The following is a 26,940-nucleotide window of genomic DNA, read 5'->3' on the forward strand; positions in this document are numbered from 1 at the left end:
GGAGCGAGGCTGGCAGAGCTCCTCCCGCCTGGCACCGTCCAAGGCCACTTGCTCAGGGCGGCTTTGCCTTCGGTCCCCAGCTGTGGTCACCCGTCCCACCCACACTGGCCGGCCTGACTTGGGCTTGTGGGGGCCTTGGCCCCCTGGGCTGCACCCTCCTTGGCCCAAGATGCACCGGCCTGAACGGCATCGCCCACCGGCTCCAGGCTTCTCCCGCAGAGTCACCTTCCCACTGTGCCAGGCGGCCTGGTGCGCCCCTGCTGACTGCCCTTGCCCGCAGGCCCGGGCCACGCGATGGGGCCCCGTGTACCTCAGCCCGTCTCCCCTCTTACTTTCCAGGGCACGGCATTTCTTTCTGTCCCTGAAATGAACCATCGTGTTCCTCACTGCCAGGCCTCTGCACACACGTCTCCCCCCCTGCCTGCCCTCCCCTCGTGTGTCCCGCCCTTGTTGGCAACACCTGTCCACCCTTTCGATCTTGGTTAGGCTGTCACCACCTCCACTCCAGTCCCCCACCTCCCCGCATGTCTCTGACCATCACACTTGCCACACTATTTTAACTCCCTGTCTCGCCTCCCTTCCGCCCCAGAATCAATCAGGACCCCTTCAGTCATGACAGCAAACCCAACTCAGAGTGGCTTAAACAAGGAAGGACTTGGCCAGAGGGGGTCCTTTAGGAGAGGCTTGACTTAGTGGTTCCAGTGTTGTCACCAAGCATCCATATTTCTGTCTCTGCCCTGTTATCATGAGTGTTGGCCTCACGCTGGCGCCTAAAACATGGTCTTCCAGCAAATCCAGCCTCTTCTTCAGGGTAGCAAAATGGCTGCCATACTTGCAGGCCTCGCTCACCCAGGCCCCGCCATCAGGAGGAAGAGGGCGGCTCTCATTTAGTGGCTCCCCCATCCCAGCAAACATCCAATCTGGACACCTGTGGGGGAGGGTGGGATAGTCCAGTCGGCACTCGGCCTGGGCCACCTGTAAGCCGTGAGTGGGGCAGCCGCTCCCGAGCCACGTGGCTGGGTGAGGAGGTTCTCTAAGCAAACTGAACACGGTATCACCAGGGAGAGAGGGAACGAACGTGGGCGCCCAAAGGGCGGGGCATCCTCCACCCGTGCAGGCAAGGACGCTCTGCCCGATTCACCTGCATCAACCGGCGTGGAGCAGGACCCAGGTCCGGCCTGAGCCCTGAGGCCCACCCCCAGGCAGCGAGAGGCGTTCAGCTGTGAGCCAGCCCCTGGCCCAGCCTTCTGAAGGCAAATACAAGCCTTGGTGAAGCCCTGTGGGAGCCCCGACTGGCGGGTGGGCAGGTGCAGCTGTGTGCCAGGCACGCCACCAAAACCAGCCCCAGCCAGCTTACCCAGAAAAGGGGTTTCTTGGGAGGGTCTGAGGAAGCTTGCTGACAGCAAGGCAGGAGAACCGGTCTAGAAAACATGGACCCTGGACTCGGGGATTCCGGCGGGTAAGACCCATTCCCCGGTCACGGTGGGGACTGCTGCCGCTGCACAGCAGCTCCAGCTGTTCTGTTCGTCCTCCCAACGCGCCCTCAAGATGCAGGTGCAGGAAGGGCTCCGGGTTGACACACCCTCCAAGGCTGCACTCCCGGGAGGAAGGGGACAAGGGGGAACGGAGGCCGGGGGCCAAAAGCAGAGCAGCACATCGTGGCCTTCCTGCCTGGGCGGGTGGCTGGGCGGTCAAGGCCAGGCAGGGTCACACCACGCAGGTGGCAAGGAAGCTCTGAGCACCTGCCGCTGGGACACTGCCCTCCTGCTGCCAGTCTCCCCTGCGGTGACGCCAGCATGAACTTCCTGAGGACCCCTTGCCACGGCCCAACCAAAGCCCTAACCCCAAGTTCCAGAGCGCTTGCCTGGCACTCAAGGCCTTTGTGGTCCGGCCCTGCCCGCCCCCGGGCACAGCCTGTCTCCCACCGCTCTGCCCTCCCACTGGTGCCCCAAGTGTGTCACTCCAGGAATTACTGGACCGGGGACACTCACCGCTCTTCCGGCCTCCGGTCTCCCCCTTCTGGGCTCTTCTCACACGGCAGCGTGATCAGCCCTCGTCTCTCCTTGCTTAGCACCTTCATCCCTCCCCCCGCTGCCACAGTCCTGGCCCTGCCAACCCCAGCTGCCCTCCGGCTTCCCTCAGCGCCCTCAGCTCGCGCTGCGCCGGCCCCGTCCTCCCTCCCAAGGCCGCGGCTTTCCTGCCTCGGGCTGCTGCACCTGCTGCTCGGAGCACCTTCCTCAAGTCTCTGTGTCAGTTCTGGATTCCAGGTCCTTCACGCTTCTACTCAGATGTCAGCTATGAAAGTCATGTCCCCAGCCCCTCCCCCGTGGCCACATTCCACCGTCACCCTGTTCTCTTGCCTTCACAGCACTTATCACTACCCGCACTACTTATTTTACTGTCCGTCTCCTCTCGGGACCCCCCAAGAGCACGAAACACAAGGAGGGCAGGGCGCCCATCCTGCTCGATGCCGCGCCCTGCCTGGCACAGGACGCGGGTGTTGAGCAGCCCTCTCTGCAGCTCCGGTGGATGGGTGCCTGCACCTCCCCTTGGCCCTACGAGCAGCTGGTCGACACCTTTCTTCTAAGCCGCCTTCGGTCCACACCCCTCAGAGCGGAAGCCAGCCCTCCAGCCGGGATACTAGCAACACGGGAGCCTTGCCCGGAGAGCAGATGAAGATTTCATCTTCCCATCCGACAAGGGACACCTGCTCGAGGCGGCCAGGCCTCAATGTGTTTTAATGAACGCTTCCTCTAGTCCCTAACTTCAGAACCATGGCATTACAGATGAACTGCTCTTCGTCATCAGCGGCTCAGCGGGAGTGGGGCCTGCCAGCTGGGATGGATGGGCTCCTAAGGCTGGGCCACCGTGGGAGCTGGAGCCGGGGAAGGAGCGGGGGTTACGCAGGCAGCCCTGGAGTTATGGCTCGTCTGCAGCCCGTCTCCTCACTGACGGCGAGCCTGTGGGCATGGTGGCATCCCCATTTTATGCCTGACTGCCTTCAGTGGCGTTGATATTTGCTATAAGTTCTTCATATGGAAAATGAGGCAAATAGCTATCAATAATGCTGGGTAGGGGAATAAACGACCTCACAAGCAATTGCTCACAAAGCCCTCGATTCCTTTCTAAACAGCTCTCGTATTCGCCCGGCCTCCACGCCCGGCCCTGGCCTGGGCTCACCCACGGCATCAGACCCACAGCCTCCCTGCAGCTTTGACCATCAGCCCCTCCTCTTCCCTGCTGAGAATCAAACATACATTCTGATGATCTCTCTGCTCAAAACTCTGAAGCCCCAAGACCTACATGACAAGGTTCAAATTCCTTGGCCTGGTTACAGAGGACATTAGTAGCTAGTTTCAGCTGCCCATCAATGCTTCCCACCCCCCTTCTCACAGTAACTCGGGGGGGGGGGGCCTGTGAGCCAGGCCCCGCCAATCAGAGCAGCCACTCCCTGCCCCACGGCATCGCCCCAGAACGGGCAAAGGTCCCAGGCCCAATGGTCAGAACCTTCCCTGAGGTTTCTGAGCTGTGGGCTGAGGTGCTGGGATCTGGAGTTGACCTGCTGGGGCCATCTTCTCCCCCGGGGAGAAGGCTACCTACAAGAGGGAAGAGACTGAAGCCAAGGTCAGACCAGCAGACATGAGGTGGCCACGGAGGGAGAGAGGCCTGGTTGGTAGAGGCATGGCCCTGGGCCTCCTCCACAGCTGTTCCTGCAGGTCTGTGACACCCCTGCCCCCAGCATCCTTACCTGGTCAAAATGCAAACAGAACCACCCATGTTTTATACAAACAAAACAAATGTGTTTATGGAAAGTCTGAAGCCTGGGTCTCTCCTAGCCTAAAACCCTCTTCCAGGGAGGAGTGACCCCTGGGCGATGGAGACAGCAAGGGGCAGGAGGGGGCCTGCCAGGTGGTTCTGTTTCTTGACTGGGGGACTGGTTGCTGGGAGGGTGTGGAGTGGAAAATTCGCCAAGCTAGCAGGTCTGTGCACTTCTCTGAAGTAACCAAGACAGAAACTGCCCCAGGCTCCCCACTGCCCAGCAGAGACCTGAGCTGAGCAAGCCGATAAGAACCCACCCCCGTGACCAGGCCATGGCCACCCCACTCCAGAGCCTGCGGGCCACGGCTGTCCTGACAGGCCAGTATTTACAACAGTAATAATCATGAAGACTGGGGACAGCCGCTGAGGTTTGTAGCGCAGCTCTGCCTACACCGCATCCCTAGAGCCCTCTGTGGCGAGGACTAGCACTGCCCTATTTTCCAGATGGAGACACACAGTGCAGTTTCTTGCCCCAAATCACACAGCAATTAAGCGACAGGGCCAGGCTGGAATCCAGGCAGCCAACCTCAGAGCCCAGGAGCTTCTGTGCGGGTTGTGGGCCTGGAATGTCCCTCTGGGGTCCCACCCGCCTGCCTCTGCTGCCCACACTGGCCTGGGCACCCCTCGCCCTGCGTGTGCCCGGCGAGGGAGTCCTCAGGCGCAGGCCGGGCCGGGCACAGGGCGGAGGACGTGTGACCACGAGCACGTCTGCTTGCCGGGCACCCTCTTCTCGGGCTACGACCACCAGAAGCTGACCGAGAAGCTCAAGTCCAGAGCCCGCACGTAATGCCAGTACTTCACCGGGATGAAGAGGATCTCTCCCGGACACAGGATGCAGGACAGGAATGGGGCCTCGGCAAACCTGGGGAACCTCTCCACGTCGGGATTCTCCACGTCAACCTGAGGAAAGCGAAGGAAGTCACTGGCCTGCTCTCAGAGACAGGGTGTGGAGGAGGGGAAACGGCGGGTCACACCGGTCCCCCAGGCCCACCTGGCTCGTGTTGTGAAGAAGGTGCGTGTCATGAGGATACAGGGCCTCTGACTCCTGCGGGGAGTACAGCCGGATGTACTTCCTGCCCATCACCTGCACGGAAGAGAGCCGCCCTCCTCAGCAGGTGCCCGGCCGCCCCGGCCGCCCCGCGCCCGGCGCACACGCCAGGTGAGGAGCGACTGCCTTCGCTACCGTTGCTAACAGGCCTCGACCGTGGCGCCGCTGTCTCGGTGCCGCACGTGTATTAACCCTAAGCCTCAGCACAGCCCTCCGAGGTGGTTTATCCTCTCCCCCCCCATTTTACAGGTGAGGAAATGGAGGCACAGAGCGGTTAAGTGAATGGCCCACGTTCACAAGGCTGAGAGGCGGTCTGGCTCCCGGCCTCTCTGCTGCCTCTGGGGACTGGTCCCCGGGCTGGAAGAACACTCTCCCTCGTCAAACCTCTCTGCCTACGACGGAAGGTGGTTTTGTAACAGGTGCCCCTTCCCTTACAACACACACGCACGTGCGCGCGCTGCTCTGTCTGGGTCTCAGTAAAACCACCCACTGGCTGAGCAGCTTCCCCGTGTTTGGAGAGAGGATTCTGGCAGGAGAAGCTGGCCTGGTTCCGATGGACGGCAGGGGAGAGGCAGCCGTCGGGGCACTTGCTCCGTCCTGAGATGGCGCCCCGGCCCTGCTCTGCCCTCAGGAGGTGTCCGGGAACCCAGACGATGCAGGAGCCATGGCTGGAAGCCGCCCCGACCGGGCAGAGGGCCCCACCCTGAGGCGGGGTACCTTTTGTTTCTCTGTTTTCACTCTGTCCACATCCCTGTCAGTGGTTCATCTCTTTAGTGTTTAAATGTGGACAATGCGGCCAGGCCGCGTGTGGCTGGGCCAGGAGGAGGGGGAAGGCTGATGTTCTGAGCAGCTCCAACCTGGGTTAGGAAGTTCTGCTGGGGGTCCTGGTGAAGCGGGGAGACGGTGCCTTGGGGACCGAACCAGGCGTTGATGGTGATCTCCTCTTCCTCCCCGGCGCCCAGGCAGCAGTAATCGGGGATGCTGATGTCCTGCTTCAGCTCCGGGATCTGTAGGGCCAGAGTAGACGCGGGGGGTTAAGACCAGGCCTGTGGGACACAGCAGCCTAGAAGTCCACTGACTCTCCCGGAAGGCCGATACACACTGTCTTCTTGTGTAATAATATGACTGTAGCCATATTTTACTGTATAGGAGTTTAAAAATCAATTTTAGAAAGTAAATATATAATTGCTAGGGAAGGGTTATAATTTTATTTTCAGATTTCTTTCCATGTCATATGCATTTTAGCTTGGTTTCCTTTTCTTAAAAACCTGATACCACTGCTTTGTACCTAAAAATAAACCAGCTTGCAATTTTCTAATTTTAGAACATCAAATTAAAGAAAAACAAAAAGAAAATGGGACTGAGTAGTTAATGAAATCTCTGAAAGGGAAGATTTTCCAAACTTTACTAATGGTAAAGCAATCACAATTGGTACATTTAAGATAAGTTACTTAATACAAAGATGGGGAGTAAAATGGGAAACATTTGAACTGTGGTAAAGGAAGGTTAATGTAGAGAGTGCATACAAAATAATAAGGAAAAATAATAAGGATCCCAATACATAAGGTATACAAATAAGAAAAGGACAAAAACCAGATCATACATAAAGATAAATTAGATATAAAGAAGGGTTTCAGTCTCATTAGCAATAAACATTGTCATCATTTCCCACTGATCAAATTAGCAGAAGCTGAAAAAGTGGTAACACTCAGTGGTGGTGAGGATGTGGTAAAGGGGGCACCCTCATGCCAGGCTGCTGGTGGCATCAAGCGATGTGGTCAGGACTTCCCTGGTGGCACAGTGGTTAAGACTCCACCTGCCAATGCAGGGGACACGGGTTCGAGCCCTGGTCCGGAAAGAATCCCACATGCTGCGGAGCAACTAAGCCCGTGCGCCACAACTACTAAGCCTGCGCTACAGAGCCCGCGAGCCACAACTACTGAAGCCCGTGTGCCTAGAGCCCGTGCTCTGCCACAAGAGAAGCCACTGCAATGAGAAGCCTGTGCACCACAGCAAAGAGTAGCCCCCGCTCACCACAACTAGAGAAAGCCCATGGGCAGCAACGAAGACTCAATGCAGAAAGAAAGAAAGGAAAGGAGGGAGGGAGAGAGAGAGAAAGAAAGAAAGAAATTGGGTGAAAAAAAAAATGGTTTAAAAAAAAGAAAGCGATGTGGTCAAGTGTGGAAGTCTTAAAACGATTCATGGACTTTGACCCAGGTGAAAGTGAGCTTGTGCTGCTCCTTTGTGTGGCGGCGTCAGGGGCCTCCGGGAGGCTGTGAAGTTAGGGCTCCCGGGCAAGGACGAGGGCTGTACGAGGAGGTGCGGTCAGCTGACCTGCCCCGGCACCATCAGTGACCATCTCTAATGAGATGGACAGGTTCTTCCTCGATTTACGATTATCGAAAGCTGAAAACACGTTTGGTACACCTAATCTGCCAAACATCATTGCTGAGCCTGGCTTGCCTTAAACGTGCTCAGAACACTTACATTAGCCTTCAATTGGGCAAAATCATTGAACACAAACTCTATTTTATGATGAAGTGTTTGACTACCTCACCCAATTTATTGGATACCGTACTGAAAGCAAAAAACAGAATGTTATCTGGGTACAGAGTGGCTGTGACCGTATCCATCGTCTCCCCTCATGATCGTGTGACGAACTGGGAGACCCAGCCCAGCATCACGAGAGAGTATCGTAAACACACCACTAGCCCAGGAAAAAAGCCAGATTCAAAATTCAAAGTACAGTTTCTACTGAACGCATATCACTTCGGCACCACCATAAGGTTGAAGAATCCTAAGTTGGGGACCACCTTATACTTTAAAACGGCAAGTACCGTGAGTCCCCTCATGTTTTCTTATGCCCCACACCTCCTCACTTCCCGACCAGACCCGCAGAAGGCAGCTCCAGGGCTCCACTCCCAGGGCCCGTGAGGAATCCAGCCGCCCTGAGGGAGGGGCTGGAGCTGCCTTCTGCAGGCCTGGTCGGGAAGTGGCTTCAGCCAGGGTGAGTGGTTTCTTCACTCTGAGACTCCGGTTCTTTCCAAATGGGGCCAGTCCACACAGCCCTGCCGAGCCCCCAGCCCCCAAGACTGCCTGCTCTGCCGGCAAATGCTCGGAGGCTTTGGGAAGTTAAATAGAAACTTAAGTTTGGTTCCCAAAAGGTTGCAAAGGGGACCCACTATGCTAGTTTACTCAGGTATTTTCAGAGTGAGCTCTCGGGGCTGAAGGGACACCTGCAGGTGGACTGGCCATTACTTTAGTGCAACGATCGCAGGGGGCGGCTGGAAAGTTCTCCCTGCGGGGAGCCTGGGCTGTTCCGTACTTTTAGAGTCTGTCTCCAACAGCCCATGTAGAAATGCGGAAATGCTGCTGTGTCCACTGCTTTGGGCTGACAGAGAAGTTCACAGTCTGAGGTGCCCTGTCCTGTGGGGCTCCCCAGCGAGGGGCGAGACGCCAAAGGCCTCTGGGAACTGCCTGCGTCTCCCCTGCCAGGCTCGCTGTCACACCACACGGTTTCTGGCTGGGATTACGCCAGACTCCAGCCCTGGGGGATGCTGAGAAGCTGCCTGGTTCCTGGTGACATCATCAGGTTTCCTGAGAGGTGACTGGTTGACCAGACGGTGTCATCAGAGCCACTGGCCAAGGATTCAGAGACGCCAAGAGGAGAAACCGTCTTAGACGTGACTGATACTTGAAGGCAGACCAAGCACAGTGGCCAAAATCTTCTGAAACACAGGGTCGCTGGGAGGGGAGTCAGTAAGAGGTTTTGGGTGGGGCGACCCTGAGCTTCGTGCAGGCAGAGAAGGCCCCAGAAGCCACACAGAGGCTGGCAGGCCAGGCGGTCCCTCTGCGCTGCATGATGGCCCCAGGGCTCCGGCAATCCCCAAGGTAGTCTGACAGCAGAGGAGAAAACCCACTTCTGGGGTCCCAAGACAAAACGCCTTCAAAGTCTTCGATTGTCATAAAAATAATCATGTACTTTGCCTTCTACTTCTAAATGTGCTTCCTCGTGTTCTAGTAAAATGGCAATTGGCTGCTCCAAGACAGGGAGCCAAGATGACCTGTGGCTTCCAGGGGCCCTGGGAGGCCGAGCCCCAGTATGACGGAGGCCAGGGGATAGGACAGGCCGGTCTCTTGAGATCACGTGGTAGGGGCCTGATCAACCTGAATCCCCCTTTTCTTCACTTAGCAAGAGAGGACAGGACTCAGGACCTACGAGTCCTCACATGGGGAAGCCTGGGCAAGAGAACACAGCCCACGCGGCCTCATCACCTCCTGCCCCCCTGTAACTTTGGACCTGCAGCTCCCGGAGGCTGGCACAGCCCCAACTGGGGCCCCCCGGTCAGGACAGGGACCCCAGCTTCCCACTGGCTGTGGTCCTGACCCCGAATGACCCAGGTCTTCCCTGTTCAGGGCACAGACCCAGCCCCTGACCTCGCCTCCCGCCCAGCACTGCCCCCTCTGGGCAGCTGTGGCGTCAGGCCTGGCCAAGACCACATCTGCCAAGTCCCCCCGGATGCCTCAGCTCCACCTAACGAGTGGTTCGGGTCCCAAACCTAGGAGCCTTCCTGGGCTGCTCCCTTTCCCTCGGTCTCTGCACACCCACCACGTCAGGTGCCGGCAGCTCACACACATCCTAACCCCATCTCTCCACGCGCGGCGTCAGCTCTCCCTGGACCGCTGCAGCAGCCTTCTAGCGGTCTCCCTGCTTCCACACCTGTCACTTCAACTCCTCCCCAGACAGTGCCGCAGCCATCCTGGAAACACTTCCCTTCACATTAAGAAAACCATCCTTCCTCCAGCCCTGATCTTCCTCTCAGGCCCCATCTGCCACTTCCCTCCCCTTCACGCGCTCGGCTCCGGCCACGCTGAACTCTCCTGCCCCTTGAAGGTGAAAGTTCACATCTGCTGCTCTCCCAGCTGGCATGGCGCTTGTCATGTCCTTTTAGACACGAGAAGAAAATAAAATGGCAAGTTGATGACGGGGATAAAATACCCACAATGCTTACGGTTGACAACTAGCTTGCATCCAGAACATATATAAAGGATTCCTAAAATTCAAAATAAGAAGACCAACAACCCAATAAAAAAAAATGGGCAAAATATTTGCCATGTGGCTGGGTACCTACTGCTCATCTTCTGGGCTGTTGCTGAGACATTACCTCCCCAAGACCCCTTCCCTGACCATCGGATGGAAAGGGCCCTTGCCCTGCCCAGCCTCCTTTGTAGGGTACGTTTTTCCTTTCCTTCAAGGCGCTCATTACCCTCAGATACACGTGTTTTTCAGGTCCACGGGGCAGGAAAGTGACTGTCTCCTTTGTCCCGGCGTACCCAGGGCAGGGTTCAGTGCCGGTGCACAGGGGCCTACAAAGCAGCCGTCTCCCGCCAGACATCAGGGTCACAGCCCCGGCCACCCCCCAAGTACAGAGTGAAGAGGAGAGCGGGGGATGAGGCAAGGGGTGGACGGAAAGCCCAACTGTCCGGTCATTCCCCAGGGTGAGCCCTCCTCTGAGCGTTTCAGCATCCTAACCAGACGGCTTTGAAAGCACAGGATGCAATCTGATTCACGCTACACTTCACTTTGTTCCGTTTTGTTTGCATTTAAAAACAAAGTCTCTGTTCTTCTCATTACGAGGACTATACATACTCATTATAGATGATTTGGAAACCGCAGAAAAGAGAGGGAGGAACCCCCTCGCCCTCTCACCCCCCGCAGACAATCCCTGTTCACCTTCTGCGGCCTTTCTTCCTGTCCTTTGCCAACTCAGCTGCGGCCATCCTGCACATCACTGCACAGCCCCATTTCCTCACTCCCCACGAGCCAGACGGTCCCGGTTCCCGCCGCTTCCCCAGCTCTGCATTTGGTGGCTACGGGCCCCCCCTCACGCAGGTCTGGGTGACGGGTGATGCTGGTGCTATTGATCTGGGTGCGGCCCAGGGTGGACCCTGCACTCTAAAAGCCAGGATGCTGGCGCTGTCTGGGCCACACCGGGACGGCCTCAGGGGAGGATGTGTGACGGAGAGAGAGCTAGTGCAGCCTGCCACCATCCCTCTTCTGCCCCTGGGCGCTCTCCGTGCATCCCCCGGCTCCCATGTTGGATTCTCCTGGAAATACCACCTCGGAGTGGGAACCCTCCGGCTCACAAATGTCCTAGGGCTCCTCGCTGTCTTGGCCTGGCCTTCAAGGCCCTCCCAGCTTGGCCCCAGCCCCCCTCTTCGGCTTCCTGCTCTGCTTTTCTGACCAAACCCTCTCACACTGGTGGACGCGCCCAGCACGGGGATTCGTTCTGCTCTCCGACCCCGGCTCACGAGGCGCCTCTCCCTGGGACTGGCCTCGGCCTTGAGCCCTGCTCCTCCCCTCAGCTCCAGCCCACGGCCCCCTCCTCTTTCAGTCTCCACCAGTTCGTCCTGAGGGTCTTCCATCCAGCCGGTCAGGGTAGCCAGAGGAGTGGAACCTGGGCCCTGCCCCAGCGCACAGGCCCAGGTGCGGGGAGCCTGCCTCGTAAGCAGACGATTGAGGGGTGGTTAGGGCGGCTCCAGGCCCTGCCCAGGGGATCCTGTGAGTCAAGGTCAGCGGCAACTCGCTCATTCTGGGTCAGGTCAGAGCCTGCCACCCTCACCTGGGGGACCTGTTCCTCAGTTCCGACCACACCCGGGCTTCAGGCTCCATCCCCCGGGGGCCTGCCTAGGGCCTGCTCTGCTCCCCTGCTGCCCGCTGGCGAGTAGGGCACGGGTAGAGGCACAGGGGGCCTCCCTGCTCACCGCAGGGGGCAGTACCACTGGGGAGCAAACGAGGCTGCGACCCCTTTCCAACCCTCTGGGGCCAGCGCCTAGGAAGGGAGGTGGGAGAGGGTGAGAGGGTGAAGGGTAGAGGGGCTCGGACTTACCTGGTCAAAGAGCTGGTGCTGAGCAAGGTACCCGATGTCCTTCGGCTACTCCATGGGAGAAAAACCAGAGGCGACACAGAAAAGCCCCGTTAGTCGCGGGACACCTCCTCAGAGCTGCCCGTTTGGCTGGCTCTCAGCCCCCTGCCCTAGGCGTCACCTGCAGGGCCCTCCTCTCCGGCCTGCTTGGTCCCCCTCCTCCGACCCAGGGGCGAATGTGATCCCTCGCCAGCCAGCAGGACTGGGCTGATGGGGGGACTGAGGATCCGGCCCTGCCTCTGCCCTGAGTAAGTCACCCTGAGCCCCGGGGCTCAGTTTCCTCAAGTGAAACAGGAAGGGGCTGTACACACATAAGGATTTTTTAAAAATAAAAATGGAATCATACAATATGTATTACTGTGAAGTCTGCTTTTTTCATTTAATGATATATCATGACTACCTCTTCAGGTCAATACAGGCATACGTGACTCATTCTTTTGATGGATGCATGTTTTATAGACAGGATGCATCATTATTCATTCAACCATCCCCCTGCTGGTGGACATTAAGGTGGTTCTGCCGCGGTGTTTCAATAAACAGCCGAATGCTCTGGTCCTTATGTTTACATAAGGAGAACAATGCAGTCAGGGAGTATGTGGATTTTAAACCTCAATAGCTTCTGCCACGTCGTTTTCCCAAACGTTACATCATTTACACTCTCACCAGCAGTTAACGTGAGAGTCCACTTTCCTACATCTGCCTGCACTGGAGATGATCATTTTGTGAAAATGTCTACGAATCAGATGAGTGAAAAGATCAGTGCTTTACAAACTGGGCTCCCCGACGCTCAGGGGTTCTTTGAAGATGCCCGAGGGCCTCTGCAAGGGTCAGATGGGGGCGGGGCAGATGGGACGCTGGGCACCACTGACCCCAACTGCGGCCAGAGTGGCCAACAGGTATCAGGAAGAGGAAGACACCCAGGGCCCTCACTGTTAAGAAATGACAAAATGGCGCAGCTGCTTTGGAAGACAATCTGGCAGCTCCTCAAAAGGTTACACACAGAGTTACCATCTGACCCAGCAATTCCACTCCTCATATACACCTAAGAGAAATGGAATCACATGTCCACATAAAAATGTGTACGTGAATGCTCACAGCAGCATTCTTCATACCAGCCAAAAAGTGGACACAACCCAAGTGGCCATCCACTGAGGAATGGACAAACAAGATGCGGTCTATCCATCAAAGGGATAGTATTCGGCCATACAAAGGCACGGAGGACTGGTACGTGCTACGACAGAGATGAACCCTGAAAACATTATGCTAAGTAGAAGAAGCCAGACACAGGTCGTCACATATTATATGATTCCAATTATGTGAAATGTCCAGAACTGGCAAATCCATAGAAACGGAAAGCAGATTCGTGGTGGCCTGGGGATGGGGGGAAGGGGAAAGGGATATGGGAAGTGACTGCTAATGGGTACGGGGTTTCTTTGGGGTGACGAGAATGTTCTAGAATTAGATAGTGGTGATGGTTGCACAATCTTGTGAATATACCAAAACCCACTACATTGTAACCCAAAAAAACCAACCAAATAAAAAAAACCTCCAAAAAACAAAGGGCCTGAAATGGGAACCTTATACCCAGCCTGCCTTTCTCATGCTGGCCAGCCTACTGGCCACAGGCCCTTAAAGAATGGTTTCTTGACTCCTCCAAAACCTCCCCTGGCGACACATGGAAGTTATTTGCCCAAATGTAACGCATTCCCTCCCTCCTAAGTATTAGGGGGCAGGAGTCAAACGACACACCTCATTCGTGATGTACTTGCTGATGAACTCATTGACAGTCATGAGCGTCTGGGACCACTCCTCGTCCGTGTACCTGGAACCGACCTCTACTGGGACGGTGCGGCAGCCAGCGATTTCTTGGATGTACTCCAGACTATTCGGAAAACAGGGATTGGCATTGCCATCGTATGCTAACACCCGCTGGGTGCCCTGCTAAACGTGCTACGCTGGTCTCCTTTCATTGGCACAAACGCTCACGAGGAGGAGGAAGACCCCACTTCACTGCTGAGGAGACACAGGTGCAAGAGAGGCGAGGTCACTTGCCCACCTGGCGCTGGGCAGCTTTGCAGATACAACCAATGAATCTGGTTCTTGCTGGGCGGCTCTACTTCCCTGCTTGCCTAGCGCCTTTCAACCTCTCTCTTTGCTCGCCCTGTCACAAGCAGAGAGATCTTCTTTGGGCCAGTGGCAGACAGTGCAGGGTGGTGAGGGGCCTGGGTCCTCAGCTCCGGTGGCCTGGTGCCGAGTCCAGCCTTGCCTGTCACCCACCAGGGGACCTGTGGCAAGTCCCTTCGCCTCTCTGAGCCCTTGTTCCCCGTTTGCAAACTGTGGGTGATGACAGTGCCCGTCGCACAGGAACCAGGGAGGGGACAGTGAGGGAAGACATGGCATGTGCCCGCCTTGCGTGGTCAAGCACACAAGTCTCAGCGGGAACCACTCCCTCCGCAAAGCCACTGCCACAGACAGGCTGGCTCCATCCACCTGCCTGCGACACGCCTCCTCGTTTCAAACTTAGGCACGGCTGTGGCATCATGGCTACTGTCCAGCTGCCTGATCTGACCTCTCCACCATGAATCTGAGGAGGGGCTGGAAACAGACATGAGGAGAGAATAAACACAGGAGCCCTTGGAGCCCACGCAGAGGGGGTGGGGCTGTCTTGGGTTCTTATTTCTACTCTCAAGGCTCAGGGACCCCTAAGAAACTCCACAGAATTCCTGAGATCCTGCAAAACTGCATAATGGACTTAACATTGGACTTCCACGACGCACTCCTTAAAAACTGCTTAGGGCCGGCAAGCTGTAGAAGGTAAGAATCTTATAACCTCTGGCATCGCTTCAGAGCACTGTGCCTTTAATGCGTGTTTAACCCCTCGGCCGTCCATCTCGCTTCACTGCCAGTGAAGTGTCTGGGGGGCTGTATTCACTTGGGGATGATGGGAGGAGGAATTTGGGGGTCTCTGGGGCTGCTAAATTGGGAAGAGGAACCGCACCGCCCTCAGCAGACGCCCACCTCCACTTCTTCATGCACGGCCAGTGGTCGGCCACACCTTCCAAGATCACAGGCCTCCCTGGATCCAAAAAATGCTTCCTGAAATGCTGGAGGGATGGACAGTGAAGCCGGGGCACCGTTCTTTCTGACGTCATATCTGGAATCGGAACGCGGTCATTCCTTGCTTTCTGTTCAAAATTAAGACAAAACCAGATGGCAACAACTGCAGAAAGGCCAAAATTCGAGGCATTCCACTAGGAATTTGCATCAATGGTAGTAAGACAGCTGAGGTGTCATTAGTAACAATAATAAGTTAATATTTATTGTCAGTTTTACTGCTGCTACTGTTACTACTGACGTTTCACGATATCAACATGTTTTTTTCTCTACCGGTTCATTTAAAATGTTTAATTATAAAACTAATATACTGCTTTCATAGAGGAAAACTGACTATCCCAAACTCCACCATCTAACATACAAGGATTCTTCTCATTACTGTATGTTCCTTTCCCATTTTGTTCACACATATACATCTCTGATCCACTCTAAGATTCACAATGAATAAGCAACTCTGCCTCTTCTGTCCAATCATTTCTCTAAAGTAGTTTCCATGCTGCCACCCAGCCCTTGCAATGTCTTGAGTGGCTGCCTCATCATTTACTTAACCATCTCCCAGCTGAGGGGCCTGAACAGGTTACTGTCTCTGGGCCCGTTTCCCCATGTGTTAACCCCCGCTGGGGGACGAGACCCCATGTGTGAAGCACCCAGCACTGCCGCCGGGCACCTGTCAGCTCCCTCTGCTGGACCCCAAGCCCGTGCTCAACATTCACGCAGTGGCGGCAGCGACAGCTAACATTTTTCCCTGCAGGCGATGCGCGAGGCCTTGTATTTGCCTGTTCTTTTCTCTCTGTCCCCAAAGTAGACTTTTACTTCCCTGTACTCCCTTGTCAAACAGGCCTTCCCTGACCACCCTGTCTGAAGCAGCCTCCCCACCTTTCTCACCACCTGGGAGAAGACATTCTTTTACAGCCTCACTAGAATGTCAGCTTGAGGACGGGGTCTGGACCACGCCCTTGGTTCCCGGCGCATCTGGGCCACCGCTGGGGCTCAATAAGGCTGCTGAGCAAAGCCCTTCCTACAGGCAGGGGAACGGAGGTGGCACAGAGCAGCCAAGACACTGCCTGAGGCTTAGGCAGCGGGTGGTGGTGCAGGAATGTGAACCCAGGCAGCTGCCTTCAGAGCCTGAGCTCCCACCCCTTTAACCATACGCACTGCCCCAGACCGCGAACACCACCCTGGCCGTGAAGCCACCGCCATATCCCTTAGGACAGCCCTGGCCTGGGCAAGGGTGGGTGCAGCCCCTGGGCCCAAGGGGACAGATATTTGTCCCTTGATCTGCATGTCTGCCTGACCCTCTGAAAGGTCCACCAACACCCCATGCCCTTGGCCCTGTAGCACCCTTGGCAACACTGGGTGTTGTATAAAATCTCATTTGATAATTTCAGAGCCAAGAATGGCTGCTTTTTTTGTTTGTATGTTTAAACCAGAGGTGAGGTTGAACATTTCCCACATGTTTGTTTAACAGATCTGTTTCCTCCTTGTGAACAGTCTGTTCGTGTGTCTGCTCTCTACCTCCTGGGGCCCAGTTTTTTCTTTTTTCTTTTCCCCTGTTGATTTGTATAATTCTTATACAATAAAGATATCTCCTCTCTGACAGCTTTGCTACAAATTTCTCTTCCCTGTTTATAGGCTCACTTTTTATTTCAGTTACATGCATGGTGTGTTTATGACATCCATTTGCATTATTCTTATAGAAAAATAATACTCACCGTAGGGAATTCTGAAAACAAGAAAATATTTAGAAAAATGTCGAAAACACCCCGTAACTCCCTTACCCAGTGTCCAGTACAGTCCGAGTCCTTTTTTTCTGGGGGTCAGCACTCTGCTATTTTAACAGATAAGGAAACTGAGGCTCAGAGGAGGTGACTGACTTGCCCAGAGGTACTGTGAGTGGGTCTGCGTGTCAGTGCTGGGATGTGAAGCCTGAAGAAACCACCCTCAGTATCTGTGGGGTATTCTCTGGCACATGCACTTAAATACCAGTGAGGACACGGTCAAGTATCTAAAGGGCAGGACCGATCAGTCACGTGAGTTGTAGTATCTCATCCAAACTCAGCAGCACAAAGACAGAGGCAGACAGGAAAGTGGGTGACACTTCAACCAAGGGGCCAGGAAGAAGCTGAAAGAGAAGGGCTCCCGCTGGCTGCAGGGCTCGGCCACACAATCCCTCTGAGCCATTTCTCTCAGGAACCACAAAGCTTTTACCCTCCTGCTCTCCCCAAGGGGCACTGCTTTTGCACAAACTGAGAAAAAAAAAAAAAAATTGAGACAAGAGGCTGCTCCATTTCCAAATCAATGGAGATGCCATTTTTCAACCAGAGGGGTCAGCATGCCAGGGGCTTCACCCCAGGGGAGAGCTGACCTGTGACTTCTAGGAAAACAGGGCTGATAGATTTTGCTGGGTGTGGTCAGTGGCGGTTGCCCACCCCCCTCCCCCCCCACCGCCCCCGGATACCTTTAAGCCGAGCGGCTCCTGGCTCGGGCCGGGGGCGGGCCTTTTTCCAGAGAGCAGGTGCTTCTGGAGGACGGCAGTGACTTTAAGGAGGATGTCCCCGAGGATGGCCGCCCCCATCAGCAGGCCCATGTCGCAGGCTTTCAGGGCGGCGGCCACGGAGGCAGCGTCCCCAGGCGGCGTGCACAGACACACGGCTTTCAGGAGGCAGCTGAAGGCGTACACCCGCCGCCAGTCCTTCTCCACGTGCTGCCAGGGCCCTGTGTTCAGCTTCTCCCAGGAGTAGTCCAGCAGCGCCTCGCAGGTCTGCAGACACTCTCGCCTCCTGTCCCCGTAGAAGAGCTCGGCAGCTTCCTGCAGCAGCAGCACCACGCTGCCCTCCACCTTCTCTCCCAGCTCCAGCTTCAGCTCCTCTTTCGTGCGGGGCAGGAGTGCCCAGAGGGCCTCCCAGAGCGCGCCTGGCCCCGCCATCGGCCCAGCCGGCTCAGTCCGATGAGTGCTGGCGGGAAAAATAAGTTACAGCAAAACACCACGTTGTATGCCTACATATTTACAGTTCTACATTTTCATAAAATAAGACTGGGGGAAAACAAGCTAGATCTGTGATGACATCCAGCGGCCAAAATGTCAACCACTGAAATTTTAAATATATATAAACTATTTTCCTAAAAAAAGAGAGAGACCGAGAGAGAGACAGCACGCACAGACCTGGTCCCCTATAGGTTACCAAGGCTTCCGGACTTGTCCCATGTAACACACATCTCACCTGCACTGATTCTTCAACAATGGTCTTCTCCGCCCTGTGAGGGCAGGGTCCCTATCTGTCTGGTGTCACCACTGCATCTTCAGGGCCTGGCATAACACTAGGCACACAGTGGGCACCGGACCCGTATTTGTTCAGAGAGTAACATGTATTGTTCTTGTCTGGAATGCCTCCAACACCCCTCTTGTCTGGCAACTCCTATCCAGCCTTTAAGGCCCATCTTAAATGATCCCCTATGTGAAGCCTGCCAAGATTCTCTGACAGTGTTTTGGGTTTGAACAGCCCTTGAGCTTCTTGCAGAGTCAAGCTCATAGTAGGCACTCAATTACTACTGAAGGAATGAGATCTTAACGTCTCTGGAGGAAACCTGGAAATACGTAAATCCTATACAAAAAGGTTTATCACAGTTGGTGTCTTTAGTGACTTTAGCCTGGACATTATATATAGATGGCAGGCCAGTCTCTAGGAATAAGTACTAATATGTGAACAGGTTCTACTGCTCACAACTTATGGTGATTTATTTGCACTGCAATGTTGTAGGTATTATACTAACAGCTGCTATATGCCCCATCTCATTTGATACTAAGAAATAGGGACCATCATGCTTTTTGCAGAGACTGCTCTACGCTGGGGGCCAACAAACTTTATCTGTAAAGGGCCAGATATCAAATATTTTAGGCTTTGCAGGCCATACAGTCACTGCCGGTACTACTCTGTCACTGTAGTGTGAAAGCAGCTTTATACAGCATGTAAACAAATGGGCGCGGTGTGTCCCAATAAAACTTTATCTACAAAAACAAACTCGTGCTTTAAGCTCACCAAAGCCCATTCCATCTTCTTCCGGGGCACACAGTTAGACTCCATTTCTCATTTGCAATTAGATGTGACCACGGCACTGTGTTCCACCTAATGGATGGAAGTGACGTATGCCCCTTCCAGGCCTGGTCCATAAACACTTCCTATGTGATCCTCCACACTTTCCCTATCCACTGGCTGGAAGCGAAAGACTCTGAGGCCTTAGGGGATGGCAGAGCCATAAGATAGCCCCCCAACTAGGAATATCCATGCTGGAATGCTTCGGGAGCAAAAAATAAACTTGTATTGTGTTTAGCCAGAACAGTGTTGATGATGTTTGCTGTAGCAGTTATCCTGCCCTGAATGAAGCAATAACTTCCTTCTATTATTGAGGAAACAGATGGCAGAGAACGTAGTAGAGGGTATTTGTTGAGTTCTGGTGGCTCAGAATCCTTTTCTCTTTCTTGACAACATACCTCCATCTCCTTTTGAGAAATTCCATCATACCCACTGAGATCAGTCTGGTGGGATGTTGCCAAGCGGTGGGTATGTGACCCAAGCTAGACAATGAGTTGCCTCCTTTGAATTTGAACTTTAAGTAGGTCAACTTGACCAGAGATAGCTGACATTTCAATTTTGTCCTAGTGGCAGTTTCTGGACCAGACTATTCTTGCTAGGGTCTCACAATTATTGTCCGCAATTCCTAAGATGCAGAACCACTTTAGTTCTTGTCTTTTCCAAGCCCAGTTCTCCAGCTTTCCGTCGATTCTGTGGGCCCCACAGTCTCCCAAGAAATTTCCTCTTGCTTATGTCAACCAGGGTTTCTGTGGTTAATAATAAAAGAACCTTATTTGACCCTTAAAAGTAACTGACACTCAAGAGCCACGGGGGGATGGTGAAGGCAAGAACGAAGACTTGCCTGTGATAAAGCCCCATCACATGCTCCACTTCTTGTGAGGGAAGAAAGTCACCCTAAGGTGCAAGAGAGCCCAATGATCCCTGCTTGCTGTTATGAACACTCTTATCTAACCCCCTTAAGTATGGGCAGGACCTGTAATTTGAGTGGTAGGCAGAATAATGTCCCCCAAAGATGTCCACATCCTAATCCCCAGAACCTGTGAGTATGTTACCTAACATGGCAAAAGGGACTTTGCAGATGTGATCAAGAATAAGGGCTGTGAGGTAGGATTATACTGGATTATCTGGCTGGCCCCAACCTAACACAGGAGTCCTTGAAAGGATCTTTCCTGGGTAAAGTCAGAGTCAGAGGGAGACGTGATTACAGAATTGTTAGAGAATGCAATGTTGCCAGCTCTGAAGATGGAGGAAGGGGGTCCCAAACCAAGGAATGTGGGTGGTCTCTAGAAGCTGGAAAAGGCAAGGAAATGGATTCCCCCCTAGAGCTTCCAGAAGGGAATGCAGCCCTGCTGAGACCTTGATTTTAGTTCCATGTTTAACTTCTAACTTATAGAACTGTAAGCTAGTAAATTTTTATTGTTTTAAGCCATCACGTTTGTGATAATTTGTTATATCAGCAATAGAAAACTATTATTACTTGCCTATTATAACCAACAGGTGTGTAGGTTTGGTATGTGTAGCTATTTACTTTTTGGTCTAAGATGGCAAAAGTGACGAGATGCCACTTCTGGGATCAGGTCACATAAGACTGGAACTTCCATCTTGCTGCCAGACTCTCTCTACTGCCTTCTTGGTTTGCACGCATCGATCAAGCAAGTGGTCCTGTTGGAGGGGCCCATGTGGCAAAGAACTGAGGGTGGCTTAGAGTCAACAGCAAGCTAGGAACTGAGGGCCTCAGTCCAGCAGCCCTCCAGGAACTGAATTTTGCCAACAACCACAGGCACTTAGATCCTTGTCCAGGTGAGCCTTCAGATGAGAGCTCAGCCCTGACACTATAACTGGAGGCTTGTGAGAGACCCTGATGTAGATGACCCAGCTAAACCCTGTACAGACGCCCAACCCACAGAAACAGAGATAATACGTGTGTGTTGTTCTACAGTCACCAAATTTATGGTGATGTGTTACGCAGCAATAGATAATAAACACTCCTACCAGATTTCCTGGACATGCTGGGATTCCATCTATAACTCACACCAAAGAACAGGAGGAGAAAGCATGGTTCCCTTTAGCTTTAATGTGTGTGAAGACGTTAGCAGTAGGTAGAGAAACAAAGACGTGTGAAGGATGCTAGAGATATGGTCCCTGAGGGTGCGTCAGACAAGCCATTCCTATTGCTGGGCCCCATTTCAGCTCACTCCGCACCAGTTCAGGAATATTCAGTATTCAGCAGACAGAATACCTGCCTCATTTCACCCCCAGAAAGACCCTACAAAGCTGATAAAGTACTTACAAAGCGTTTGCTGTAAAGCCAGGAATGCTCCAAGCACTTTATATACACTCTTAATTCTTACAGAAACTTTAGGTATTATCATCTCCATCTTACAGATAAGGAAGCTAAAGCAGAGAAGTTAAATGATGTCCCAAAGCAATTCAGCTAGTTAAGAGGTGGAGCAGAAATTTAAAACTCGGGCAGTCTAGCTCACAAATCCATGATCTTATAAATGAGGGACCAGAGCCACAAGATCACAAGCCAGCACACGATGAAGCTGCACATCCGGGTTAACTCTCAAGAAAACTCTGAGGAAGGAATTATTATTCTCCCCATTCTACAGATGAGAAAATCCTATCACTTCACATAAGAAAAGGGTGTACCTTTCTTGCTTGTTACTATTTTTGAGGTGCCTCTTCCTGGGCCTGTCCTAAAGTAAGTGCAGTAATTCAGAGTTTTTCTCAGTTCTGCAGTCTATCCCCAGCACCGCTTTCTAATTGTATTTGTTCCTCACCATACTGTGAAGCCGACAGGGGTGTATGTGATCATTTCCCCTCCAACCCCACCCTCCTATTTTGCTGATGAGAAAACTAAAGTCCAGAAAAAATGAAGTGACTTGACCAAAACACACCAGCACAGTCAATCACTTGTGCAGAGACAGAACTTAGATTATGCTCAACCTCAGGGCCCTTTCGTATGTGCCATGTCAGTGCTCCATGTTTTCTGGGTTTTTTTTTTTTTTTTTTTGCTGTGCCACGCGGTTTGTGGGATCTTAGTTCCCAGAACAGGGATCGAAACCGGGGCCCTGCAGTGAAAGCGCGGAGTTCTAACCACTGGACTGCCAGGGGAATCCCAAGGCTCCATGTTTCGTGTACATTATCGAACGTATCCCTCACAATTCTACAGTGCGAGGTTTTACAGATGAATGAAGTGAGAGTTGGGCGATTAAGCAATTTGTCCAAAACTTCACAGTAAGTGGCGGTGTCCACTCAGACACTCTTCATGTTCGGGCATGAGGACTGCATCAGCTTTTGGAGCTTTGGATCCCAGCTCAGCCCCTGGTTCAAAATGGATATCCTTCCCAGCTGGCTTACTGCATGACAGGACTCAAACAGCCTGAGTGGCCTGGCCCAAGCCCGCCAGGATGACTTCTATCTCTAGCCTCCCAGAAGATTCATAAATGTCTTGTGTTGGTCTCGTTAAGAGCTTCACAGTGCAGGGCTTCCCTGGTGGCGCAGTAGTTAAGAATCTGCTTGCCAATGCAGGGGACACGGGTTCGAGCCCTGCTCTAGGAAGATCCCACATGCTGCGGAGCAACTAAGCCCGTGCGCCACAACTACTGAGCCTGTGCTCTAGAGCCCACGAGCCACAACTACTGAGCCCACGTGCTGCATCTTCTGAAGCCCGCACGTCTAGAGCCTGGGCTCTGCAACAAGAAGCCCACGCACCGCAACGAAGAGTAGCCTCCACTCGCCAGAACTAGAGAATGCCTGCGTGCAGCAACGAAGACCCAACACAGCCAAAAATAATAAATAAATAAATTTATAAAAAAATACCATACTAATAGCAATAAAAATAATAATATATTAGAAAAAAAAGAGCTTCACAGTGCAGCCTTCCAGCATGGTCTTATCCACTAGCCACATGCAAAACAGCATGTGGACCCACCAGCTGGCCTTCCTGGGTGGCCTCAATGCTCATCCCCTGAGTGTCGCACATGAGTCTCATAAAGCAATTTTGAAAAGTCTCACCTTGAGCGTGCGAAAGGCCTCAGAGGCCTCATATTCTGGCTTCTCACAAAGGTCTACAAAAAGGCCTCCCAGAAGATGACTTATTTGCCTTAATATAAAAAAGGCTTCTGCTGGGGCCTATGTACCAACTTTGTAAATTGGTCTCTTAGTGGCCTTAGAAAATGGCCTCCTGGAGGGTTTCAAATGGGCTATAAACCAGTTCCCTGGGATGCAGATTTTAACCTTTGTAAATTGGCCTCCCAGGGTGACCTTACAAAATAGTCGCTCGCAAAGCTCGCAAAGGCCTTACAAAGCCAGCTTCTAAGGTGGCCTCCCGTGCTGTTTTGCAAAATGATCTCCCAAGGTGGGCTCGTGTTTGCTTTTCATGTGTTTGCTTTTCATAAACCGGCCCCTAAGGAGGCTGCGGTGCTGCTTCGCCAGGTGGCTGCGGGAGGGCCTCAGGTTGACGGCCGTGTGCACCAGCCTTCTGGGAGAGAGGGCCTCGAGCCGGCTGTACAGAGCAGCCTCTCCGTGGCCACATAAAATAGCCTGAGTAATTTGTTTTGAATCCAGAGCTCCTCAGTGAACGCCTTACAACAAAGCCTTCAGAGAGACTTATGCTGACGCTGCACGACACAGCCTTTCAGAGGTGGGCGCTTCGGGATGGCTGTGCGTTCATTTTCAAAATGGTTTTCCAGGTTGCCTCTGTGTTAGCCACCTGAAACGGCCCTGCGCACCTCATGACTGATCTTAAACACTGGCCTCCCAGGCGGCCTTACATAGCAGCCTGTAGCAGCCTGGTGAGGTGCCGCGCTGGCCACCATCCGTCTGAGAAGTCTCACGTACGGCTTCGTTCCATCGGCCTCCCAGGATCTTCCATGATTTGGCCTTTTCAATAGTTGCCGTATCGAACGGCCTTCCGAGGAGGAGCCGCGTCGTATTACAGAAAAGTCTTCCAAAGTGGCCTCATGACCTGTTTTAAAGACTGGCTACATTACATATTGGGCCCTCGTCTGAGGGCCAGGTGAAGCCTGGACTTCGTCTTAGTTGTACAAACCTATCTTCCATGATCCCTGTTAGCCATCTGAGATGGCCGTATAGGAGCAAGGTCCTTCCCCGGCTGGGTGAAACACCTTCTTGTCAGCTGTGTGAAACAATCTTCCAGAGGCGCTGGCCTCATGTGGGCTGTAAGCAGCAGCCTTCAAACAACCAGTTGACACGGCCTTCCACTGAAGGTCAGGTAGAGGCTACATTACGCTGCCTTTCTCAATGGCCTCACGTCCAGGCTTTACAAATCAGGCTTCCAGCATTCCCACGCATTAGTCTGATAGAAAGGTTTCTTGACGATTGTATCAAGCAATTTTCTGGAGGAAGGTATCAGCCTGAGTAGCCTCATGGCCTGGCTTTACTGATTTGCTTCCCAGAGTTCCTCACTGAATTGCCTTTTTTTCTAAAAGGTTGTATTAAACGAACGAGGCTTCCAGATGAGGGAATCAAGGGTAAACTGTGTGAACAGTCTTTCAGAGTGGGACTGCAAACTGGCCTTTACATTGGCTTCCCAGGGCTCCACATAAAAGGGATAACCAAGTTGCATAAACAGCCTTCTGGTAGGTATAGGTGGATTAACTACAGACTTTATCATACAAACCAGGATGCTATATATAAGCCTTTTATTTATTTAGCTTGGTAAAATATACATTTTTCCTTTGCAAAATTTTTTATTCTCATCATTTTCTCCAATGTTTTTTTTTCACTGTTTGGAACTGCCATTTCTGCACGTTAGGAATTTCATCTTACACAAGTTGAATACTGCAAGTGCTGATAGTAGCTTTCAAGGACAAGTCACAACCTGGCATTATTCCAGGCACATTGAGACCCATGGTCCCCATAATCACAGGCCATATGAAAAAGCCTGAGTGGCCTTGTATCCTCACTTTAAAGTCAGCCTCCTAGGGGTATACAGGTATTGGCCTTAAAAGACTTCTTGTTGGTTACATAAGGCTTTTTTTTGAAGGGGGTGAGGGTAGAGGTGAATTGCCTTTTATAAAAGGTTGTATTAAATGAACAAACCTTCCAGAGGAAGGTCTTGTGTCCTGGCTTTGTAAACTGACCTTCCAGAGTGCCACCTGTCTGTACTGGTCTCATGACATGAGACAGCTTTCACAGGAAGCTCAGGTACAGCCTGCATAGAATTGCTCTTCTCAGTGTACTGTCTTGGCTTCTTGCGTAAAGGACTGTTTGTTGGCATAGGAAATAATCTTGAGAAGGGGGTCAGACCAAGGTTGTATGAGCTAACCTCTCAAGAGTGGCTTTTGTCTTGGCTTTATAAACCAGCCTAATGTGAACTTCATAAACGGCTTCTTGCTGGTCACGTTAAACACCAAGGAGCCAAGTACAGGCTGTATACAACAGCCCGACTCAGGTCCTGACTTCATGAATTCACCATCCAGATAGAGGGTATTATGTAAGCTGGCCTTTGGTTGGCTATTAGTTAACAGCCCAAGGGGGTTCATGACGTTTATAAAATGAAGCCTTCTAGGAAGCCACCGCAGTCATCCCAGAATTCTCTTAAGTTATCTTTAAAACTCTAAAGCGCCTCCCAGAATACATCGGCCTCAATCTGGCTTTCTGGGACCAGGCTGCCCACTCTTGTAACGAGCAGACGGGATCGGGCTGGGCCGTCGGTGTGGCCCCAACACCTGCCCACCTCCTGCCCCTGGATTTACTCCAACCTTGTTGAGCACGGTGACCCATCTTCGCTCAGAGTTAACCCCTATCGAGTTAGACACCCCCGTCCTCCAGGCGGCCACATGCACAGGGCCCACCGGGTCCCCCAGGACGAGCGGGCTGGGCGGGCTCTACGTAACCCACCAACCCTCCACCCCGAGGTCTCACACCTTTTCCCTCCCCGGCGCCTCCCCCGGGGCTTCATTTCCCTTGGTCCACATTTGGGGCCCGATGGTTTAAGCGTGCCCAGTCGGCCTAGCTCCAGACCGACAAACGGCGACTGGCCCGGGAGGGTCAGCCGGCAACCACCTGCCGCTACAAACACGGCGGAAACCGGAAGCCTCGCAAGTGCATTAGAGTCGCATCAACGCGACACCAAGAACCGCGCAGGGACACGACCGCCTGGTCTCACACACGCGCAAAAAGAAATGACTGGCGTAAGAAGTGCACCACGCACGCGCAGGGCCTTCCTCCTACCCGTGGAGGCGCTGGAGTTGACCGGCTAAACTGCGTTCTCAGCGCGCATGCGCTACCCCCGGTTCTTCCTCACCCCCCCCCCCCGCCCCAACAGCCGGTTCAGTTTAGCTACTTTGAAGGGCCGCCCCGGGCTTTCCAAAGCGCACGCGCGAGACCGTCTTTTCCTGCTTCGCCCCTTCACGCTACGCCTGCGCAGTCCTCCCCTGTCAGCCCGGCCTCCCCGCTTCTAAGGAGCCAGAGCTGCACGCCCTCTCGAGTTGCTCAAACTCACCTGTCTCGAGTTTGGACAGTGTCGAGTCGTCGGAGGCCGGCGACGACTCTTCCTTCTGGACCGAATACTCCGGCTGTCTCCGAGTAGTCAGAGGCTTGCCCGAGGAGTATCGATCACCAAGGCGTGCCTAGAGGAACGCCGAGTGATCGATGCCGTGGCCCCGCCCCGCCCCGCCCCGTTTAAAAGCTGGAGGGTGGAGCGACAGCCTAGGCTTGGGCTTTTGCCTCAGTTTCTCTTACCAAGTGGGTAACGCGTGCGATTGCCTCTGTAACGATAACTTCGTGTACAAGGCAGCTTCACATCTACCATTTTATCTAATCGTACAACTAGGATTATTCTGTTTTACAGAGCGGTAAATCGAGGCTCAGTGAGATAAAGTGGTCAAATCCTCGTACTTTCGGAAAGTCGCAGATCCTGACTTTTCGAAGTTCACCCCCAAGTGCTGCACCCACGGCCTGTGGGAGTGAG

The 26,940-nt window shown here is 53.4% G+C and overlaps 1 protein-coding gene across 1 annotated transcript; it reads right to left on the reverse strand.

Moving 5' to 3' along the window:
- Positions 1 to 18: 18 nt before the first annotated feature.
- Positions 19 to 26,578, reverse strand: KDM8 (lysine demethylase 8). Its single transcript, XM_007186323.2, has 8 exons — positions 26,473 to 26,578; positions 17,366 to 17,861; positions 14,812 to 14,978; positions 13,543 to 13,675; positions 11,758 to 11,802; positions 5,725 to 5,874; positions 4,811 to 4,903; positions 19 to 4,719 (listed from the first exon to the last, which is right to left on the reverse strand). Exons 2-8 carry the CDS (start codon positions 17,831 to 17,833, stop codon positions 4,555 to 4,557), a joined length of 1,221 nt encoding a protein of 406 aa, XP_007186385.2. The 5' UTR covers positions 17,834 to 17,861; positions 26,473 to 26,578; the 3' UTR covers positions 19 to 4,554.
- Positions 26,579 to 26,940: the final 362 nt, after the last annotated feature.

This window comes from Balaenoptera acutorostrata, chromosome 15, assembly GCF_949987535.1.
Source record: "Balaenoptera acutorostrata chromosome 15, mBalAcu1.1, whole genome shotgun sequence".
Taxonomy (NCBI): domain Eukaryota; kingdom Metazoa; phylum Chordata; class Mammalia; order Artiodactyla; family Balaenopteridae; genus Balaenoptera; species Balaenoptera acutorostrata.

Bases quoted from the DNA above. Each gene is read 5' to 3' on its own strand.
- KDM8 (XM_007186323.2), bottom strand. From the start codon at position 17,833: ATGGCGGGGCCAGGCGCGCTCTGGGAGGCCCTCTGGGCACTCCTGCCC. The intron at 14,979-17,365 runs GTATCCGGGGGC...AATTTTGAACAG, and splicing joins AGGAGCCGCTCGGCTTAAAG to AAAGCAAGGAATGACCGCGT. The intron at 11,803-13,542 runs GTGTGTCGTTTG...CCCATGGAGTAG, and splicing joins GCAAGTACATCACGAATGAG to CCGAAGGACATCGGGTACCT.